Here is a 23,798-nt window from a genome sequence, read left to right on the forward strand (position 1 = left end):
GTTGATAATTTGTTAATTAGCAATGATGTCAATCTCATAGTATTTGGCAAATGTGCATTATTTGGTCCTGCTCCATCTTGAAACCATGTGGAAGATTGAAATGGTTAAATTGGTATAGTATTTGGTATCTCAGTACTACATGATTGGTCCATCTGTTTTCCTCTATCTCTCCATTGTTGGTAATGTTCTCCATCTATTCTTTCTATTTCTATAGTTTGGTTTCCATCCATCTCGTTGTTGTTTTATTGATTATTGCTTTGAATTTTACATATTGTTAAATGAGTTGCTAAAGACACAAATGTTAAAAGGAAAACAATGTTGATCCTCTAAATTTGATGTTACCAAAAGTCTTTTGTATTTTTTGTGCTATAAAAAAAACATTTTTACGATTAAATTTTTCTTGTGAAAAAAGGCTTAGCCATATATTTATGCCTTAGGTATTTGAAAATCTTGTCTTTTTATAGGAAATTTCCAAATCTCACCAAAATCTTGTTATTATAGAATTTAAAAAAAAACACAAACAAAAAAATTTAAAAATATATTGAATACACTGGGATTTTATTTTTTGGCCTTGTATTTGTTAACAAATTAAGATTATTAAAAATATTATTTTATTTGTATTTTTAATAATTAAATGATTAATAATAAAACATTTGTAGAACGTCATTATTTAAAGCACGTACAATATTTTAAAGAAATGAATAGATATATAATTTCAATTTTTTGAAGGCTTCGTTTAATTTGTGTCTTGATGTATTGTTTTTCTAATGTTTGTCATTGTCATATATATATATATATATATATATATATATATATTAAAATAAATAATTTCATTTTTTTAAATATAATATCATGGTATACAAAATATTAACTATTAAATAAATAATTTATCAATAATACACAATTAATTTAAAAATGATATTAAGAGAATATTAGATACAGGCTGGGACGACCTGAAATGTAACACAAACCTATTCTAAACAATACAAGAGGTCTACTATTGAAAATCGAATCCATCCAACTCAACTTCGATCGGGTCGTGTTTGGGAACTGAAGTGAGCCGTGCTAACTCTTTTATATAACACACATGTAAATATATATATTTTCTTAAATAAATACTTAAATATTTAAATATTATACATATATATTTAAATATTTATATGCATATCTACTAATATATATATTTTTGTAAAAGTAAAAAATAATTTATAAATATAATAAAATGTATAATAATATATAAAATTTATTAATTATAACCTTAATTAACAGCCGTACATGATACGAGTTATTAGGTTATTTATATTTATATTCAAAATTATTTTATCTATTTTTTAAATATATATATATATATATATATATATATATATATATATATATATATATATAATAAGTCTTAATAAAATAAAAAACTATAAATTAAAAAGTATAAATTTAGTGCACGTTACACTAGTTAACTATAAACTATAGTTCTTTTGTATCTGTTGTGCTTCAATTATTGTTCCACATAAGCCAAGTCCCTACAAACTGGACTGACTATTTTCGGCAATGCATATTGTTAATATATTTTATTTTCATGCATGCACCTGGAAGAAAATTCCATCAAATAATAAAAGACATTTTATTATGAGTCATGAAACTTTTCTGGTGTGGCTAGAACCATCGAGCTCTTCCCCATGAAGCTGCTATTTTATATCAAATAATAGCTTTTACCTTAAAGTTGGCAACTTTGTATTGTTTCCTTTTAATTTATTGATATAAAAATGTTAATGACCTTATCAGTAGATACGGTATTTTAAAAAGCAGTTATATAAAATTATCAAAAATAAAATCTTAACTATACTGTGTCTGCAATATTATTCACGTAACAATATCTGCGAATATATGTTAATAAAAAGGTTTAATTATGATATTGATGTAATTTTTTAAAATAATAAAAAGTAAATCTAAATTCTTTTGTCCTAATCTTTTTTTAAGCAAGTTTTTATTCTAATCATAATAAATATAGTTTAATGATTATGGATTAATAATATAGTTTTAAAATATCAACCAATCAAAAATTATAGTTGGTATAATTTTTTAAAAATAATTATTATAAAAATCAAACCAACTTATTATAATATTTATGATTAAATGTTAGTGAATAAATTATTTTTTCTAATAAATAAATATAAAAAATTGGTGAGTATCAAATTCTTTTCAACACTCAAAGAAGAAAAAAAGATAAAATTGAAGTAATTCCCAGTTGTAGTAATGCCTCCATTAGGAATAAAAACAGTACATTAAATTAAACTAGAGCCGATTAAAATAAACAAAATTAAATCATAAACTTGACAAATGGGAAGGATAGAAGGTGAAGTGCCTTTTATGGGAATAAAGTTGAAATAGTCATCAAAATTGGAGCATTATATGTGCATGACGTGACTCTACCAAGGGCGCATCACAATCTGTCGTTAGAGGTAAGCTTTAGAGGCGAATTATTTTGAAGGCCACGATGCTTTTAAGTTTTTGTCTATACCACCATGCAAATTAATGCTTTGATGGACAAATGCTTTAATTCCACAAATTGTACCTTTTTTATATAAAAAACGTATTTGTGTAATAAATATATATAATTTTTTACGGTAAAGAGAGAAATAAAATAAAAAGAGACAAGTGTTAGATAATATACATATATATTTTTTACAACAACAATAACAAGGTTTAAATCCTAAATTGTGGACAAATTATCTTAATCTTTCACCACTAAATCAACCTTAATGGATTATAAAATAGTTGATATGATCAAGGTTATTAAATTTGAGAGTTTAGGTAGACTCGTGAGAGTTTTATAGATTCGACTCGTGACTCAACTCTTAAACTTGTAAGAGTCTACTTCATATAAAAATAATAATAAAATAGTAAATCATAAAGTTTAGAATATTTAATTAACCAAGTCTAGTAATAATACATCACTACTAGATAATAACTTACAAAAGTTATAATAGTGGTAGATCATTCTCATCGAGGGTTTGATGTTATTAGAGAACAAATGTTTGATATTATTATATGTGGAAATTTTGTATTTGAGAATAATACACTAAATGAAGGTATGTTGAATGCTATACAGAGAGAAAACAGTAAAAAATGATTTACATTTTGGTCTAATTTTTTTAACTTATTAACTCGTTGACTCAGTGGTAAACTCGAGAGTCTATTGAGTTTATTTAGAGTTTACAGAGTTTGCCTAACCTATTAAAAAAGAGTTTACTCAAGAATTAACTTGCAGAGGACAAGTAGATTCGTAAACTCATAAGAGTTAACGAGTTAATTTAAGAGTTTAGTAATCATAGATATGATAAAATGTGTTTGAACATAAATTTATTTTTAATTAAATATTTACGGAAAAAATAAAATAAAATATATTTTATATTTATTAAAATTAACTTATACACTTTAACTTTTACATAAACACTTATTTATCAACACCCAGTGACACTTTGATTCAGATAGATTTTAAGTTTGAGTTTTTTAAATGAAAAAAATATTATTAAAAAGAGAGACGAACTAAAAATAATTAGGTAAATTGTTTTAATAAATATTAGTTATCATAAAACTGATAAATACTTTTCACAAATTTCATGAAAAAAAAACTCTAATCGATCTAATTCTCTAAGAGTGTGTTTGGATGGAGAAATTTAAAATTATGAGAAATTTAAAATTTTAAGAATTTCAAATACTTCAATTAAAATTCTTTTATTTTCAAAATTTTGTGTTTGGATAAAAAAAATTAAAATTATGAGAATGAAAAAAATGAATGAAAAAAAGAGAAGATATGATTGGTGTGTTAGTTATACGTGTTTCTCTATCCTCACACCCCGATTGATATTTTAGGAGCTCAGACAATGTAAGAAGAAGAGGATTTCAATTTCTCACATTTTAGAAGGAAATTAAAATTTCAGATTTTTAGTTGTTTAAAATTCTGTTTTAAAATTCCAAAATTTTAAGTTCTTCGTAAAAAACATCCAAACAATGAATTCTAAATTTCAGAAATTCAAATTCTCTGATAAATTACTTTCTTCAGTTAAAATCCTCTATCGAAACATATTCTAAAAGAAATTTTTTAATGAAGCGTAATGTTTAGTCATTATTTTAGTTTAGTTTAATTCCTTACGGTTATCATCCATGATTAAATTAGTTTATAAATTAGTCAAAAAAGGTGCTTATAAATTATTGAATATATTTTACCAAAAACCAATGAGTCAAGTATATATGAACATCAAAAGAAAAACCAAAAAAGATAAGGATGAAGTTCAGGCGCGCACTGGATCAGAATACACTATAAAAGGTCTTGAGATATGGTAGTGGGAAATACTTCAAGTCGGTTAATCATGTTTTACAGTAATAACAAAGAATGTTGAGGTGAGAGTATTCCTCTTTTATAGTGAGTGATTATGACTTGATGGAGACAAAATCAGATTTGGAAATCTGAAATCTTAATGTATTATTGAAAATGGAAATTTCATTTGCTTCTCAATCTACACTTATCTATGGTTAGGCATTATCATAAGCTTAAATATATTTTTGTTTATGTAAGTTTTTTTTCTTTCTAAAAGTTTATTTTTTTAATTTTAAAATTATATGTGTGTGTATTTGCGTCATGGCTTGCAACGTCCTTTTGTGATGGATGGCCTTAACTTGTGACCAAACGTCAATGCAAATCGTACGATTGCAATATTTGACTATTGGCTTGAGTTGCAAAATAGAAGGAGAACTTCATTGAGTCTGAGGTTCTTTTTTCTTTATATTCTTCCTTTACTGAATTTGTGGGATTCTTTCTTCGTATGTAAAAAAGACGAAAATGAAACAGGAAGGATAAGATGATTAAGATGAAAATGTTAAAAATATTTGTTGCTACGGCATTTCTGTTTTTCGTTGTGTGTGTGCCTTTTTTAAAAATATTTTTATCTTAAACAATTATTCACGCAAATATATTTTTAAATTTAAATAACATTATTAATAAATGTAACAAAAACAAATGATATTAGGCGTCAAATTTAATAAAATAATATCTCTAATATCTTTGTACTATAACTATATATTTTATTAGTCTAATAGACAAGTCATGCGATATTCTTGAGAGGAACACATAATATTTTATATGATTATTTTAAAAAAAGTAATTAAACGGCATTTTTTATTTACATTTTAAATAACAATATTTTTTTAAAAAAATAAAGTGAGACTGTAAAGTCCCAAACATTTTTTTAATCAGTGAAAATTTATAAATTTGAATTACTTTAAATTTACTTTTAATAAGTATTATTGAATATATTATTTTACTAAATTTGGCATTTTTCGTATAATTACAATGACATTACGCTATAAAAAAAGAATAATATTAAATTTTCTTGTCATTGAAAAAATATTATGTTAATTTCATAACTTAAAAGACTAACTTATAGTAAAAAAAATTAAAATTCAAAAATAGAAAATAAAAATATGTCTTTGGCCACATAAACAAAATGAGAACAAAATAATGATCAAGTTATTTGTTATTGTAACTTTTTTTCTTATCCTTGTTAACTTTAACTTTGGTTCAAATATTTCTTTTCCTACACCAATAGAATCTGACTTTACAACAGATAAATGGTAGTTTTTTTTTTCCGTGAATACACCTTCTCTCTTACTTTTTTTCAATCTATCATACTTTACAATTTAATTTCTAATATATACTATTTGAGACTTTCTCTCTCCTTTTTATTTTTTAATTTAAAATATTATAAAATATAAATATTATATTATATAATTTTTTTAATTACTTTTAAAATTACTTATTTATTAAATTAAATTTTATAATTTTGTTTTTTATTTTTTTAAAGAAAAAAATATACAAATAAAGAAAAATAAAAAAATTGGATAAAATTAGAGTACAATTTTTTAGTTACTTTGTATGTACTTTTGTAGTTAAATTTATGTGTTGTTGATGTTTTTGTTGTTATGTTAGTTAATTAAAAAAATAAGAAAATTAGTTAGTAGTATTAAAATAAACTAAAAAACATAGTAAAAAAATAATGGATACATCTATCTTATACAATAGACATAAAATTTCAAAGAGTAGTAACTGTTATATTGAAAATATCTTTAAAAATATTTATTGAAAATATCTTTAAATAAAAATATATTGAAAATATCTTTAAAAATATTTATTTAGCAATTATTTTTTGCCTAAGTGATAAGAATTGATATTTTTATTATTTATGACTTGTAGATATGAAAAAAAAAGATTAAAATATCCAAAAGATACTAATAATTGCTAAATATGAGCTATTTTCTTGCAGATATGGAAAGAACAACCAAACAAATCCAAAAGATATCAAAAATATAAATAAGAAAGATTTTTTGGCATTGGGCCCAAGTCCACTGCAGCAGTTATAAAAAAGGGAGTCAAGTCAAGGAAAAAAGACACTGAGTCTCATAACACTCTCACTACTACCTAGCCAGAAAACTCTTCATCTCTTTTTTGTTATTATCTCTATCCCTTTCTTTATCATAATGGCTCCACCTAAAGAAATTTTGACCATCATTTACCACAATGATCACATTGTAGACGACCCAGTTTGTGGATTGATGTACACATCTACGAACCCAATGTTTATTTACGTCAGTCGTTCTATTACGTTTACACAATGATGAGGGTGTTGGCAGACCAACGACACCTCCATCACCTCCATTGCAGTATCACCAACCTAGGTGTCTAGTAGACTTGAACTCTGACCACCTACCACACTACGTTGATCGACACCATTTTGTTTAGCAGCAACATAATGTACAACCACCAACAGGTGCACTCAAGGTTGGCATGACCTTCGATGGAAAAACACAATGTATTCGAGAAGTCAAAGAATACAACATCAGAAATCATTTTGACTGTAGAACAATCTACTTTGACCAGGGAAGACTAAACTTCGTGTGTAAATTACATGAAAATGGTTGTACATGGAGCTTAGGCGCATGCAATTCAAAGAGGTATAACAGATGGATTATCAAGTGTATCAGAGGTCATCACACTTGTCTCACACCAATGCTCAGACAAGATGTTGATTGCAGAGATCAAAACGTTCATGAATTATATCCCATCCTACAAGAAGACATGGTTAGCAAAGCAAAGAGCGTTGGAGATGATTCATGGAAACTGGAAAGAATCATATGCCAAACTGCCAAAACTTTTGGGAGCTTTGCAATCTTCTGTTCCCGGGACTGTGGTTGTTGCTCAAACCGAATCTGTGTATGATGGAGGAGAAATTGTACCGAGCAAAAGAATGTTTAAACGTGTCGTTTGGTCATTTGGTCCATGCATTAAAGGCTTTGCATATTGCAAACCCATAGTACAAGTAGATGGTACATGCCTTTACGGGAAGTATACTGACACACTATTGATAGCTACCGCACAAGATGGAGCTAACCATATCTTCCCGATTGCCTACGCCATTGTAGAAGGGGAGACAACTTCAGCTTGGTGGTTTTTTTCTAAAGAATTTGCGAAGACATGTTACTCCGCAAATTAACATTTCTCACATTTCAGACAGACACCCCTCAATTATAAGTGCCTACAACAACCCAACTAACTTATGGGTTCAGGACACATCCCATTTCTTTTGCCTGCGCCACATTGCACAAAACTTTCTTCGCGGTAACTCAAACTGCAAACATTTAAAAAAACCACTCATGCTCGCTGGTGAGAATCTATTTTATATATTCTTTAAATTTTACTTTCAATCAAATTTTATAATGTAATAGATTGATTGAATATTTATAGGTTACGCATACACTAAGAAGATGCACTAGTGACATCTTGGGGATATCCGTGCGAATAAGCCAAGTGCAGCTGAATGGCTTGATCAATTACCCAAACAAAATTGGGTACAATGCTTCGATGAGGAAAAACCTTGAGGACATATGACTACCAATTTGTTCGAGTCTGTTAATTTCATGTTAAAAAACACAAGACATTTGCTGGTGTCATCGTTGGTTGAGGAGACGTATTTCAAAACCGCACAACTCTTTGCTATTAGAGGTCAACAAACTCAGGCAATGATCAACTCTTACTCACAGTATTCCAAAGTCGTCTCTGATGCAATGAATAGTGGTCAACAAGAATCTAATACACACATTGTAAATGAATTTGACAGACACAATCACACTTTTATTATAATAGAGACTCAATCCCCATTTCAAACACCCAGACCACCTGGAAGGTTTAGAGTAATGTTACAATCCCAAAAGTGTGATTGTGGTGAATATCAGGCTAAACACTTACCGTGTTCTCATGTCATGGCTGCCTGTAAATCTGTCAATGTTGATCCCATGAACTATGTGCCGATGCTATTCACTTTACAACACATTTCGCACGTCTACGAGAACTCCTTTGGTTTACTGCCACTTGAATCAATGTGACAAGAATATGTACGAGATCAGTGGGGCCCTGATCCAAGGAGAAAGAGGACTGCAAAGGGTCATCCCGTTTCAACTCGCATTTCTACTGAGATGGAAGAAGAAAATGAACGGGAAAATAGAAAAAAATGTGAAATTTGCCGGCAACATGGTCATAACATATCTCCATCTTAAGTTTTTTCTTAGCCAAGGATAATTGTTTAAGTATTTTATTGATAATGCAATATAATGTTCTTCTATAAATAAATTGTTAAACAAAAAGTTTTCTCATTTTTAATTAAATCTAATGGCATAAACAAACTAATTATATTTAGTAATATAATTATATTGAAAATAATTATATTGGAAAATTCAGATTTTAAATAAAAATATTCACCTAAAAAATATGTTAAGTAAATTAAATAATAAAACAAAAATAATTCTATTTAATAATATCATTTTCTTTTAAAAAAACAAAAAACAAAATTATAAAATTTAATTTAATAAATAATTCTATTTAATTTTAAAACCAATTAAAAAAATTATATAATATAATATTTATGTTAGATAATATTTTAAATTAAAAAAAAAATAAAAAGGAGAGAGAAAGTCCCAAGTAGTGTATATTGGGAATTAAATTGCAAAGTAGTGTAGATTGAGAAAAAGCAGGAAAGAGAAGGTGTATTTACGGAAAAAAAATCAATAAATGGTTGTTTTAAGGGCCAAGCCCAGTGCCAATGCTCATACGAAACATTTTGGGTTGTTGCTAGGTGCACCCAGCAACATTGCTGGTGCACCCAACAATTAGGGTGAATGGACAAAATTGTCCTTGACTTTATTTTAAATTAAAAAAGGCGCACCCTGCACCCCACTTCTTTCGCTGCTTCGTCTTCTTCTCCTTCCTCGCGCATCTCCTTCATTCGCCATTTCCTTCCTCGCGCAAGTCCTTCTTCCTACGTTTTTGGAGCTACATTTGTGTGGTTGGACTCCACCGTCGAGGTTAGTTCCCTTTCTCACCCTGTAATGGCATTTTTCGTTGAATTTTGGTTATCCACGCGTTTGTCACAAAGGACGGCAGCCTCTAATCGAGTGTGCGAATCATGACTTCAAAATTATGTATTTTTCCTTTTTATGCTTTTTTATGTATTTTCTTGCCTTTTTATGTTTTTTACTTTTTTGTGGTTGACAAGGGTGTTTCCCTTGCTCCTACGTATTCCTCAATTACGATGAGGAAATCAGACCTACGTAGTTCTTTGTGAACTGAACGTTGGTTAAGTTGTTTGATCTTATTTTGAAAGATTGATTTTAGTTGCAAACAAAAGTAGTTTAAGGCGTTGGACCTTTAAACAATCTTTTGATTTTTGAAAAGAGAGAATCATTAAGGCGCTGAACCCTTTTGAGCGATTTCTTGATTTTTAAACGGAGAGTAAATGTCTGGTTGAAACTTGCCTTTTTGGTGATTAACCAAGGTTACAACATGAAATATTGGTTGATTTTTATTTTAAAGGCGATTAAACGAGATTACAACACAACCGATCGGTTGAAATTCATTTAAACATTAATTAAGTGAGGTTACGGCTTAAACGATCGGTCGAACTCGTTTAAAACGAAGAAAGAGAATATCGAAAGTAAACAGGATGAAGATGAAAACATTCAAAGCAAGAATGGACCCTTAAGGGTGCATAGAATGAATTCAAAGCTTCGAAATCGAAAACTAACCGGTTGAAGATCGACGAACAATGAAGAACGAACGAAGAACAGCGAAGAACGCTCACAGAATTGATCACAGAAACATCACGAAAGCATTACAGAAGCGTCTTGGCTTGAATTTTCTTCTTCTTGATCCTTCTTTTCACTAATTTTAAGTGAAATATGTTTGCCCAGGGTGCTGACCCCTTCCCTTCAGCCTCCCACGCCTTTTTATAGCCAAAATAGGGAAGGAGGTTGACACCTAGCTCGCTTAGGCGAGCTGGTAGCTTTAACCAGAAGCAACATGCTCGCCTAGGCGAGCTGTTGCTTCCTCCAAAAGGTTCCTGATGGGCCCAGGGCTGAATAACACCCCCTAAATTGATCAATTTACCCCCCATTTTATGTTTTTTTGCTTATTTCATTCTGAAACGTCGTGAAACTTTACGGATTACATGGCGATGAGTGTTAAGCATCTTAATTTGGCCAGCAAAAGTCCACATGTTGACAAACAATTATCCCCGGACGAAATTAGGATATGAAAATGAGTTTGAGATTTCCATGATGCCTGATGCTTATGTGTAGGAGATATGGATGAAGTTGAAGTGAATAAGAAAGTCACTAGAAGGGGATTCAATAATGACACTTAACCAACTACGACTTTCTCTACAAAAGAATGCTTATCTTATGAAGTTCTAAGAATATATCAGAGTTTGAACTTTAAGAAGCTTAGTGAGAAGTAATCATTATCCTTTGATAGTACTTTGCACAAAATAGTTTTTTTGTTAAAAATCATACAAAGATATTGTCATATATTGCTTCAAAAGCTACTCACAATATTGTTTTTGTCAATTCAAAGCAATGAGTGAGTGTTTGCTTATGATCATGTACAATAGTTTGAACAAGCTCAAAAAGGTTTTCTATAAAAAATACTATCATTAAAAACAAAGTTGCTCAATAATATAATTCAAAAATTCATAAATCAAAAGCAGTAAGAAGGATAAGGCACACAAAGGAATTTTCTTGGTTCAACTAATCCGAGCTATGTTTAGTCCATACAATTGTAGGCTTTCCATTAACACAAGCACCAATTATGGTATTCCTTTTTTCTAAAGTTTCCATAAGGCTCCTACACCTTAGTATTCTTTAAACCTCATCAGAAAACCTTGAGTATTCTTTCTAAAAGCCTCTCTAGGCTTCAAACCCACAGTAGCACCTTCTACTTGATCAACATAGCACCATGTTATGGTCACTTTCAACCTCCAAACCCAGTAATCTCAAATTACTTCTAAGGTTCCCTATCCTAAACAAATTCTATTTGGGCAGATACCTAATACATCTCATAGGGGAAAACTCATCAGTATGCTCCCTCTTAAAAGATCTTTACAGACTCTTTATAGCTAGATAGATTTGGCTTTACAAATCAAGAGAGTCTAAGCGAAGGAAGTCTAGTATCATAAGCAAATGATATATATTTACAATATGTCTTCTGGCCTATGTCCTTTGTATTGTTTTTCCTTCCTAGCAAAGAACTCCAGCTGCACTTTAATGTCCTTATATAGACTTTCTTGAAGATGACTATTGCACCTTGACTTAGAGGCCATGGAGATCATTCTGAGTTGTTCTCATCACACATTAGGTTTCCCATCCTTCCTTAGCTGGAACAACTTGCACACAACTTTGAATTTGAATTATATCCATTGGTGATTGCTTGTTTAGAACTCATGACTTTTCCTTTTTTCAACTCAAACATGAGGCTTACTATGTTTTTAGAAAAGTGAGTCTTCTACAAAATGATGATATTCTCTTGACTGTTGTAGACTATGAACAACTATGTTTCTTCTTCGTGGTTGCCTTGCTAATGTAGGACTTAGCTTTATCTTCTCTTTCGAATAAATCAGTTGGATCAAGAGAACTTCATTGAGGTAGTATATCCGCACATAGTTGCATGGAATAGATATGTACAACTCCTGGTGTGTGCTTCTCGATTGTGTAGACACATTTGTCTTCACTATTTTTTTAACAATCAATGCATCTTCTGATGATCCTTAATTCATGTGTAGCTTTTGATATCTACCCCTTGACTTAGGCTACCTCCAGAATCATGAGTCTAGGCATGCATAGCTTTTGATATCTACACTTTGACATAGAACTCATGATTACCCTTCTCCTTGCGATTTCTTGCTTCTAATGTTGGACATGCTTCAGACTTGAGGAAACAAGGCTATAAGCTAATGTGTCACACCTTCTTCCATGCTTCTGGATCTTGTTTCTTTTAAAGCACTTCAAGGCAAACCATTAGTAGCAAAATTCTAACAGACTTAAAATCTTATTTTAAAAGTTTGTTGTCATTAAAATATTCATCTCAGAAAAAGGTTATGCTTCAACATTCTTCTACTTTTTGATGATGACAAACATTTGAGAGAGATTTTAAGTTTTTAGACTTGTTAGGGGCACATAGATATATAATCAGTTAAAATAATACTCCTCCTCAATTCATCCATGTACTTTTAGGTTTTTTATTATAAGAAATTAAACATAAAAAGATAAGTTTTCATTTCATAAAGAAGAAGGCTAAGGGATTGTTTGGTAGCTTCTTTATAAGCACTTATAGGAGAAGGAAAAAATGAAATGAATTTCTCCATAAATTAAAATTAATTCCCTATTAACTAATTTGTAGATGCACTTTCATCTTTTACAGAAACTATATGAGAAAAATTCTACAAATTAGTTAATGGGGAGTTAGTTTTAGTTTATAAAGAAGCTCATTTAATTTTTCTTCTTCTTATTTTCTTCTCTTATAAGTGCTTCTAAAGAAATTTACCCAAATACGTAAAAAAGAAACATGACAAAAAGAACAAGAAAAAGCAAATATTACCGAAACATCTGAACTAAAAACTAAGACCTAAATATTAAGACCTATCTACAAACTAAATCCTCATTCTCTCACATTTTCTCTCTCCCCCTTTGTCATCAACAACAAGGGATCTAGCCAGAAGATAGTCCAGATGAGCCTTAAAATTGGATAGGAGGAAAGTCAGAGGTGGGAAATGGAGTAGCATCGAGAGCAATCTGGGGTAGAATATTGTCATTGAACCAGATGAAGAAGGCAATCTGCCTGGCCAAGGTAGACTCAATAGTATTGCGCATGGAGTTGACTTTCTTCTTCAACATCCCATGGTTCCTTATTATGTTGTCAATAAAAACAAATTAAACGTGTTATTGTGATGACACATTAAAATTACCTCTAAAATGCGATCATAAAGTTGCTTTAGTAAGTAGAAAAGGGTATTTGTGATAAAAAATTAAATAAACATTATGATGATTTCTAAGACAAAAGGAAAAATGAAAGAGTAAAATTAAGAAATATAACGTTATTAGAGAATTATATTCGATAAGAAAAAATAGTTTATGAAATAATAGTGATAATAAACTGAGAAATAATCTTGAAATTAAAAATAATTTTAATTAATATAGAAAATATAAAATTACTCATGCGCATATATTATGGGTACTTTTTATCATTTGCAGTTAAATAATTCGTTTAGTAAACCTGAAAATATTGTAATAATATGTTCAATTTAAAAACTGAATTTGAAAAATGTAATAATAAAATTGAAAAAATAGAGTAATGATCTACATGTGATTCTCAAAATTAGAGATAGTGAAGTTGCAATGTCTACTTCGTTTGCACCAAGATTTGTTGGTCTTATTATAACATGAGACAAGACGGGGGTCCATTACTTCTTACAAAATGTTGGGTGTTGCTAGGTGCACCCAGCAACATTGCTGGTGCACCCATCACTTTTCGAAAATGCCAATTTTGCCCCTCTATTTTTTTCTTTAAATTGGCAGCACTTTGGGTTTTCTTTTACATTTCAAGCTTTGTTTCTTTCATTCTTCTCCGGTTTATGCTGTTCGTAGTGGTTTTTGCAAGTGTTGAGAGAGTTAGCAGTTTGGTGAAGGTGAAACTCTTACCGGGTGGTGTTTTTTTTTGACGGAGGTACACATTTTATGGCTTTTCTGGGTATCTTGTATTTTAGTAGATCTGTTTGTAAGATGTAACATACGGAAGAACATCTTCCGTAAGCTTTTTACGGAAGACCTTCTTCCGTAAGCTTTTTACGGAAGACCTTCTTCCGTAAGCTTCTTAGTTTAATTTTTTTTTTTAGTTTTTGTTTTAAATATTTTTAGTTTTTGTTTTAGATTTGTGAAAAAATTAATATTTATGAATATTATATAATTGAAATATAATAATTTGTATTTGCGGATAATTATGGATAATTGGTTTAATTAGGTATAATATTAAATAATTTAGGTATAATAATTGTATTTTGTTGTAGTAGTAAAATGTTTGATTAGTTGTTAGTTATAGTTATATATATTTTAGTTGTTAATTAGGGTGCAAAATTTGTATTTGTTTGAAGTATTTTTTTGTGAAATTAGATGTTTCGTAAAATTTATTATTATTGTGTTTTTGTAGTATGTATTGGGTAATTTGTTGTAGAAATTTAAAATTAGTTAGTTATTACAAATTTAATATATGATAAGTCAAAATTGAAATTATTTAGGTCCAAAATTTGAATTTAGTTTAAGTAAATTATTGAGTTATAAATTTTGAATGTAGTTGTATTAGTTGGTAATATGTATGTAGTTATTATTTAGTCTATTTTTAGTTTTGCTAATTTGGTAATTCGTATGTAGTTGTAAATTATGGATGTACTTGTGTATGATGTGTAATTTATTTATTTGTCATTAAAATGGATGAAGATCAATGGACATATGACAATACGATGTCTCAAGAAGTTGATATGGATTATGAAAATGAACAAGAATGTGGTGTGAATGAACCGTCACATGTTGATTGTTTAGATGCTTTTAATACTTCTCAGGTAATGATGTTCATTAGTTTGAGTTATTTGGTTGAATGTATGTTTTGTATAAAAATTAATATGTCCGGGTTACGTTGTAGGTCTTTGGTACCCGAGATGATGTTTTACAGTGGGCTCGATCGGTTACCTATGAAAACGGATTTGTTGCAATCATTATGAGGTATGACACACATACTAGTAGTAGAGGAAGAAGTTCATTTGTGTTAATTGGCTGTGAAATGAGCAGTCAGTATAAGTGTAGGAAGAAAGAATTTGTTAGAAGAGACACTGGGAGTAGGAAATGTGGTTGTCCCTTCAAGCTTCGTGGGAAACCAGTGCATGGATGGGAAGGTTGGATGGTGAAGTTGATCTGTGGGATTCACAATCATGAATTGGCCAAGTCCTTAGTTGGACATCCATACGCTGGACGATTGACTAAGGATGAGAAGAATATTATTGCTGATATGACAAAGTCGATGGTGAAACCAAGAAACATCTTGCTAACATTGAAGGAGTACAATGCCAACAGTTGCACCACAATCAAACAAATTTACAATGCAAGAAGTGCATATCATTCTTCCATTAGAGGAAGTGATACTAAAATGCAACATCTAATGAAGCTTCTTGAACATGATCAATATATTCATTGGCATAGATTGAAAGATGAAGTTATGGTATGTGATCTGTTTTGGTGTCACCCAGATGCAGTGAAGTTATGCAATGCATGTCATTTGGTGTTTTTCATAGATAGTACCTACAAAACAAATAGGTACAGACTCCTACTACTTGACTTTGTTGGGATGACACCAACGGGGATGACATTCTTTGTTGGGTTTGCATATCAGGAGGGTGAACATGTTAATAATGTTGTATGGGCTTTGGAACGATTTCGAGGTCTATTTTTAAGATGTGATCGCCTCCCTGTAGTTATTGTTACTGACAGAGACCTAACATTGATGAATGCAGTGAAAACTGTATTCCCTGAGTGTACAAACTTGTTGTGCAGGTTTCACATTGACAAGAACGTCAAGGCCAAATGCAAATCTTTAATCGGTTAAAAAAATACTTGGGAGTATGTCATGGATAACTGGGGTACTCTGGTTAATTGTCCTTTTGAACAACAGTTCCCTGAGTGCCTTCAGAAGTTTCAAATGACTTGTTCACCTTGGCCAATGTTCGTTGACTATGTTAATGAAACATGGATTATCCCACACACAGAAAAATTTATTATAGCCTAGACGAATAAGGTCATGCACCTAGGCAACACAACAACAAACAGGTATTAAAATGTTTCATTTTTTATAGCAATGTTTATTAATTCATGGAATTTAATTGTTGTAGATTTTACTGTTTTTTTGTCTATTTCAAATGTAGGGTTGAATCTGCTCATTGGACTTTAAAAAGAGTGTTACATAATAGCCTCGGAGACCTGTGTAGTGTTTTGGATGCCATGAACAACATGATCACACTGCAACACACCCAAATTAAAGCATCCTCTGAAACAAGTACACATGTGGTTGGACATGTATTTAAAAAAACCTTATACAAGAGGCTTCTTGGAATGGTTTCAAGGTACGCTTTAAATGAGATTGCTATTGAGTTTGAGCGTGTACATTATGATGGCAACAATCCCTCTTCTTGTGGTTGTGTGATGAGAACCACGCACAGTCTTCCTTGTGTATGTGAGCTATCTAGGTATGCTGTTGGCAGCATCCCACTCGATTCAATCCATATGTTTTGAAGGAGACTTAGTTTTTCAGACCAAGGGTTATGTGAGGCCGAAGTCAGCATCAAGGAAGAGATGGAGACCATATCTATAAGATTTGAGGAACTTGATGTTGGTGGTAAAGTTATTCTCAAGAGTAAACTTCAAGAAATTACATACCCTGATCAAAACTATATGTGCCCTCCTTCGTCAAAGGTCAACACTAAAGGTGCATCGAAGAAACTGATGAACAGAAGCCAAAGATCCACAAAGCGTGATCCATCTTATTGGGAGTATGTTGATGCTTTTCATTATGTTCAAAACAACAACTCCTTAGTGAAACGTAGTGCATCATCTTCTAACTCGCTGAAGCCACCGAAGCCAACAAGGATCATCCTGATGTTGGATCAATTTGAGCCATTTATACAGGGTTTCATTCACGACATTGTGGATGTGAAAGCGGACGGTAACTGTGGATATCAGTCCATTGCCTGTTTATTAGGTATCGACGAAGATTCTTGGTCGTTGGTGCGTAATGAATTGATTAGAGAACTTGGCAAATGGTCACATGACTACATCAACCTCTTCGCGGTGGCACAGAGAGATTTGAAGAATTAAGGTTGTCCATACTTGTTGATGGGTTTTCCAAGGTATGTTGTTCAAGTTATTTTTTTTAAGTACAAACTTTAAATAACTTACATGTGTGTGTTTGTTTGATTCAGGTTAGTGTCGACAAGTGGATGGATATAATGGAGATGAGATATGTCATTGCATCAAGGTATAATGTAATCCTTGTATCTTTGTCTCGACAACAAAACATGACATTTTTTCCTCTTAGAAGTCAACCACCACCAGATTCTTCTGTGCACCGCATGATATGTGTCGGTCACGTGTTTGGAAATCATTTTGTTTAGGTACATTGAATATAGTTAGTCTCATTTTTAGATTTATGCAATCATTTGTGTTCATTTGAGTTAATAATGTTTGTTCACGTACAACAGGTTTATTTGAAAGACCGTTGCCCTTTACCACCTCTAGCATTGTTGTGGTCTAGGAATTGTCATCCTTAGGCAAAGCAGTGACTAACTCCATATATTAGTAGAATGCAGCAATATAGTAGCTTTAAGGTGTTGAAAAGAGACTATGTCGACCTAAATGAAGACTGAACATACATCGTTGTTATGGACTGTGACACTTGTTTATCTAATTTTATTTATTATGCGATATAATTTGTTGTCAGACGTTTATCCTTAATTATTAAGTAATTGTTGCATGAAGAAATAAATTAGTTGGTGCAACTAAAATCAATTACGCATGTATGATACATCATTTTCAGAATTGACAACACATAGTCAAATGCATGCATATTAAAGTTTGAGCGTGACACGATATTAACTGACTTGACAACACATTGACAGCTTGACATGACACCACATTGGTTTAGTTGGAAACACAAACATGAAACATATGCACGCGTCTCTATTTTTTATTTTTAATAAACTGAAGCAATGTTGGTGAAAACCATTTATATATATGAGACACGACAACATGCTAAAAAATCAGACGTTCTCTCCCAATTTTTACAACAAAGTATGACATTTTTAGGAGAAACTAGCAGTCAGATGATTGTGAACTCAAGTTTGGGTTTCATTTTTCCAAATGTATCGATTATTCACAATGATAGTGGTGTTTACTTTCAAACTTTCACTCCAGTAGCCATTCGAGTACCAAACACTTGTGATTTTGCAACGCTAAAAACCAGAATACACAATACCCTTCAGCTAACCGACAAATAGTTTTTGGATGAAATTTACTATCGGCAGCGATTCACAGATACAGGTAATCAAATTCGCTTTCAATGTATGTAATATAAAAATGATGGCAACGTCAACACAATGTTAATGTGTAATAATCAATTTTCGTGTGTCGGTCTGATTGAGTTATTATGCTCCATTGGCAGAACACCAGATGGAATATTAAACTTACTTGAAGGCACTATGACCCTTACTCATGATGCGCTTCTGTATTACAACGGGAGGTGGAACATGCCTCGCCAAAACAACTTTGTAGGTTACACGTTCACAGGAAAAAATCCAAAAAAATTTGACATTCCTTCAGGATGTACCATCGATGAACTGAAGGATTTGATAAAGCAAGTTGCACCTCAAGGGATTCCCCCTCATGGAATTCATGAATCACAAATAGTAAGGCGATTGTTTTTTCGACAACTAGGTCATTTTGAGTATTCAGACAAAGTTATCAAATTTGAAATTATTGAGCTGAAAACTAATGATGATGTGATGAAGGTCTTAGTACAGTCTAACTATTGGAAACAATTTGGGCCAATAGAAATTTTAGCTATTTTTACTAAACAGGTTATGGAAATGGAAGATGACGTGGCTACGTTGCTATAGATTTGTAACGAATAGGACAATTTAACTTCAACATTTGGTACAAGGTTCTACGATTTGAAACGATGATTCCTCAAGATTTTGGTGAACATCATTCCTCAAGATTTTTTAAACTTGCATACTACTAACATTATTTTTATTTACTAGTTGACAATATTAAATTTTAGCACTCACAAATACATAAAAATTACTATAATTTTCCAAAGTTGCAATGAAATGTATGTAAAAGAAGAAGAAAAAAAATATTGCTACAACAATGGTAATCCCTACTAGACTTAATTCTTTTTCCACTCTTTTTTTTTCCTTTTTTAAATCTACATCTAGTTATGTTTTAAAATTTTTGATATTTTTAATCTTAAATTACTTACAAGTTAGAATAATACACCTTTTTTTTTATTTTATTTCTATTGTATACTTTTTTACGTTATATTTTTTATATTTCTTTTTAAGATAATTTGATCATCATATTATTATTTATTAATTTTATCAATTCTAGAAGGTGTGTGATATAGAGTGCACAAAAAATAAAATAATGTAACAAATAATTTCAATAAAAGTTATAACCAAAATAATGTAACAAATACAAAAATGTTGTCAAATACAAGACATAACATGATCTATCAATGATCTGTGTGCCGTCTTCATCGCGCCCTAACATTTCCATCTGAGTTGTCACCCCTAGCAATCCTGAGGCAATCTTCCATGAAATCATGTAACTCTGTGCCTTCAGTGACCATCCTTAGGTTGAGCACACGCTCCAATATTTCTCTGATCGCTTCACAACCTTCATAAGCATCCTATGACATTCATAAAAATACATTTATTACAACATTTAAAATAAATAACATTTTATAAAACATTAAAGCAACTAATCTTACCACAACGTGTCTAGGGGGATCAGATGCCTTTGACGGTCCACCTCCTTCTCCCACTTGAACCTCCGGGATACCTAGCTCGATGTATTCCTCATGCTGTGGGGCAGGTGGATGTCTAGGCTCATCACCTGCCTGTGTGGGTGTGATGAAGGGATGAGATATCCGAAAGAACCACTCCATGTAATCTGTTGATACCTGCCCAAGCACATCAAAAATCTCACCCGCAATTGCTAGATGGTCCGAGTAATGCATCCACTGGTCATCGATATCCTCATATGACAAGGAGGCACTAACAGGCGATGGTCTGAACGTGGCCGAACTGTCGTACCACCTTCTCTGGTTGAACTGTGACCATAATAGGACCCCATCTAAGCTGGCCCCACCATAGGGCATCCAGCACACGTCAGTGATTGTCAAAGCATCTAAACGTGTTTGGTAGGGCGCTGCTGGTAATCCCTTTATATAAGCCTTCGTCATAAGCCACCGGCAGGCACGTGGGGATGTCTCATCATACGTATCGTCAGTGACACAGTCATGGACACTAGGAAAGTGCTCATATATCCAACACTACAAACATGACATGAGCATAAAATCAATGTCAAATACACATAAAAAAACATATTTACATCATAATCCAATTTAACATATTACAAACAAAAAATTGACCTATAATAAAGTCAGGTACCCAGCAATCTGTCGTCTACTGCTCTGAGACCAGCGCGGCAGCTCCCCAGGCATAGCTCCCACTCTCACTCAGGTCTCGAAAAGCCTCCAGATGCACTACATGAACATGTGTTGCACTCTTGTTAGCAAAAAGAGTGCAACCAACCAAGTGGAGGAGATAAGCATTAGCTACTACAATCCACAGGCGTACATATGCCCCATGCGCCCGTACAATCTCAGCTCTAGCCTCCTCACCCAAAACCTTAAGCAACTCAATCAACAAGACGACCACCTCGTCCACAACTAAAGGCTCAAAGTTGTGGAAGGTGCTTGTGATTGGCAAATGGAGGAGTGACACCACATCATTTAGTGTGATCGTAGCCTCTCCTACCAGAAGATGTAAGTGTTGGATCGAGTGGCCTCAGAATAATTAAGAAGGGGGAGGGGTTGAATTAATTATTCCTAAACCTTTACCAATTAAAACTTTACTCTTCTAAGGTTTTTACTATGTTATTAAGAGAATAAGGAGTAGAAGAGAAACTTAACAGAAAGTAAAAGTGAAAATTAAATGCACAACGGAAAGTAAAAGAGTAGGGAAGAAGGAAACAAACACACAAGAGTTTTTATATTGGTTCGGCAACAACCCGTGCCTACATCTAGTCCCCAAGCGACCTGTGGTCCTTGAGATTTCTTTCAACCTTGTAAAAATCCTTTTACAAGCAAAGATCCACAAGGGATGTACCCTCCCTTGTTCTCTTTGAACCTAGTCGATGTACCCTCCACTAGAACTGATCCACAAGAGATGTACCCTCTCTTGTTCTCAGTCAAACCCAAGTAGATGTACCCTCTACCTGTACCACAAAGGATGTACCCTCCAATGTGTTAAGACAAAGATCTTAGGCTGTTAAACCTTTGATACTTTGTGAATGGGGATACAAAAGAATTCTCAGGCGGTTAGTCCTTTGAACACTTTTGTATTAGGGAAAGGGAAGAATCAAAAGAATTCTCAGACTGTGTCGTTTTGAATTCTTTGACAAGGGAGAAGGGAGACACAAAAGAATTCAGGCAATTAGTCCTTCGTTCTTTTGGAAAAGGGAGAAGAGAGACACAAAAAGAATTCAGGCGGTTAGTCCTTGGCGAATTTTTTTTGACAAAGAGAGAAGGGAATGAAAAAGATGAATAGCACAAGTTTTTGAACAAAGAACTTTTCTTGGAAGAGAAAGTTTTGAACAAAAACTTTTAGAAAGATGAAGAGAAGATGAAATAGAACAACTGTTGAAAGAGATGAAAGAAAATATTGAAAGATGATTGAAAGAAATGATTGAGATAAATTGATAGAAAGATTGCTTAGAAAGATTGATTGAAAATACAAAACAAAGCCTTGCTTTTATAGACTCTTCATGTCTGGTCAAGAGAACCATTTTGAAGAGTTATAACTTTTAGAAAAACTTAAAACCAATTTGAAAAAGTCAAAAACCATTTGAAGAGTTACATCTTTTGATTTATTCAGAAGCAACCACTGGTAATCAATTACCAAATCAGTGTAATCGATTACACAAAGCTTCTAGTGAAAGGATGTGACTCTTCACATTTGAATTTGAATTTCAACGTTCAAAGGCACTGGTAATCGATTACCAAAACATTGTAATCGATTACAGCTTTTTTGAAATCAATTGGAACGTTGTAAATTCATTTGAAAACTTTTTCAAATCCAGTTTGCTACTGGTAATCGATTACAACAATCTGGTAATCGATTACCAGAGAGTAAAAACTCTTTGGTAAACATGTTTTGGGAAAAATCCATGTGCTACTCAGTTTTTGAAAAAACCTTTTCATACTTATCTTGATTAAGTCTTCTCTTGATTCTTGAATCTTGAGTCTTGAATCTTGTTCTTGATTATTCTTGATTCTTGAAAACTTGAAACTTGAAAATTCTCTTGAATCTTTCTCTTGATTCTTGAATTCTTTGGCATCATCAAAATAACCTTTGAAGGCATTGCTTCCACAGGAAGGTGCTAGTCTCCCTATGCCACCTCTCCATGAAAGCGGATAGAACTCTCGGATCGTCGGTGACTACTGAACACCCGATCAAAGGAGTTAATCCTGTGGCAGCGATTAACCCTACAATCTCAAGCGCTGTCCTCCCAAATTTTCTAGCTTCCTTCCGTGGGAGACCAGCTTCAATTCAGAACGTTCCTGAATTGAAGAACATATGATTCCAAATAACAGTATATAAAAAATTATTATCACAAACAACTCAACAGTAACAAATGATTAAAAATTAAATTTACGAAAAATTATAATACCTCTCCAGTCCATATGTTGTTTGCAACATGCTCCGCAAATGAAGTCAGCACTGATGGGTCCCGCGGCCCACCTAGGAATCCCTTAGCATGATTAGCAACTGATCCTGTAGCAACATCATTAGCTAAGCCCTCTACACCAGCTGCAGGTACGTCCGTAGTCATCGGAGGAACATCCTCAGTCATCTGAGGAACATCCTCAGTCATATCAGCAACGTCCTCAGCAACAGAAACATGTACCCGTTGCCTACGGACGGATACGGTAGACCTACGCCGCCGGGGAACATCATCTGCATGATGCTCATCCTGTCCACCCCGGCCTTTGCCTATACCCCTACCTAATGCACGACCTAAACCTCTCGTTCTAACCATGATTTGCATATCATGCATTTTTTTTGTGGTCAAATTCAATATTCATATATTTATAAACCAACATAACCCTAAGTCATCAACCCTACATTATAAACCCTAATCACACTACCCTAAACACTACCGCCTATGCACTACATAAGCTAAATCCTAGACACTAAACCCTAACCTAACCCCTAACATCTAAACTAACCCTAACCTCAACCTTATCATCTAAAAATATCCCAACCAACTAAACTAACCCGAAGCCTCAGCCCTAACCAATACATATCTACCATTTCTAAAACTTAATAACATAACACCATATATATATATATATTAAAACCTAACCCTACACCTAAACCCTAACAAATAAAATACAACCTAACAACTAAAATAAGCTCAAAGCTCAACCCTAGCCACTAGAATAAACCCTAACGACTAAACTAAACCATTAGCTCAACCATAACCATTAAAATAAACCCTAAACCCTAACCCAAACCCAGGCTCAACCCTTGGCACTAGAA

The 23,798-nt window shown here is 32.3% G+C and overlaps 1 protein-coding gene across 1 annotated transcript; it reads right to left on the bottom strand.

Annotated features, from left to right (window-relative positions):
- Positions 1–19,723: 19,723 nt before the first annotated feature.
- LOC114386001 lies at positions 19,724–23,295 on the bottom strand. Its single transcript, XM_028346020.1, has 5 exons — positions 22,927–23,295; positions 22,746–22,816; positions 20,673–20,949; positions 19,961–20,524; positions 19,724–19,879 (listed from the first exon to the last, which is right to left on the bottom strand). Exons 1-5 carry the CDS (start codon positions 23,293–23,295, stop codon positions 19,724–19,726), a joined length of 1,437 nt encoding a protein of 478 aa, XP_028201821.1.
- Between the last annotated feature and the right edge of the window lie 503 nt (positions 23,296–23,798).

This window comes from Glycine soja, chromosome 15 (genome assembly GCF_004193775.1).
Source record: "Glycine soja cultivar W05 chromosome 15, ASM419377v2, whole genome shotgun sequence".
In the NCBI taxonomy this organism is placed as follows: Eukaryota; Viridiplantae; Streptophyta; class Magnoliopsida; order Fabales; family Fabaceae; genus Glycine; species Glycine soja.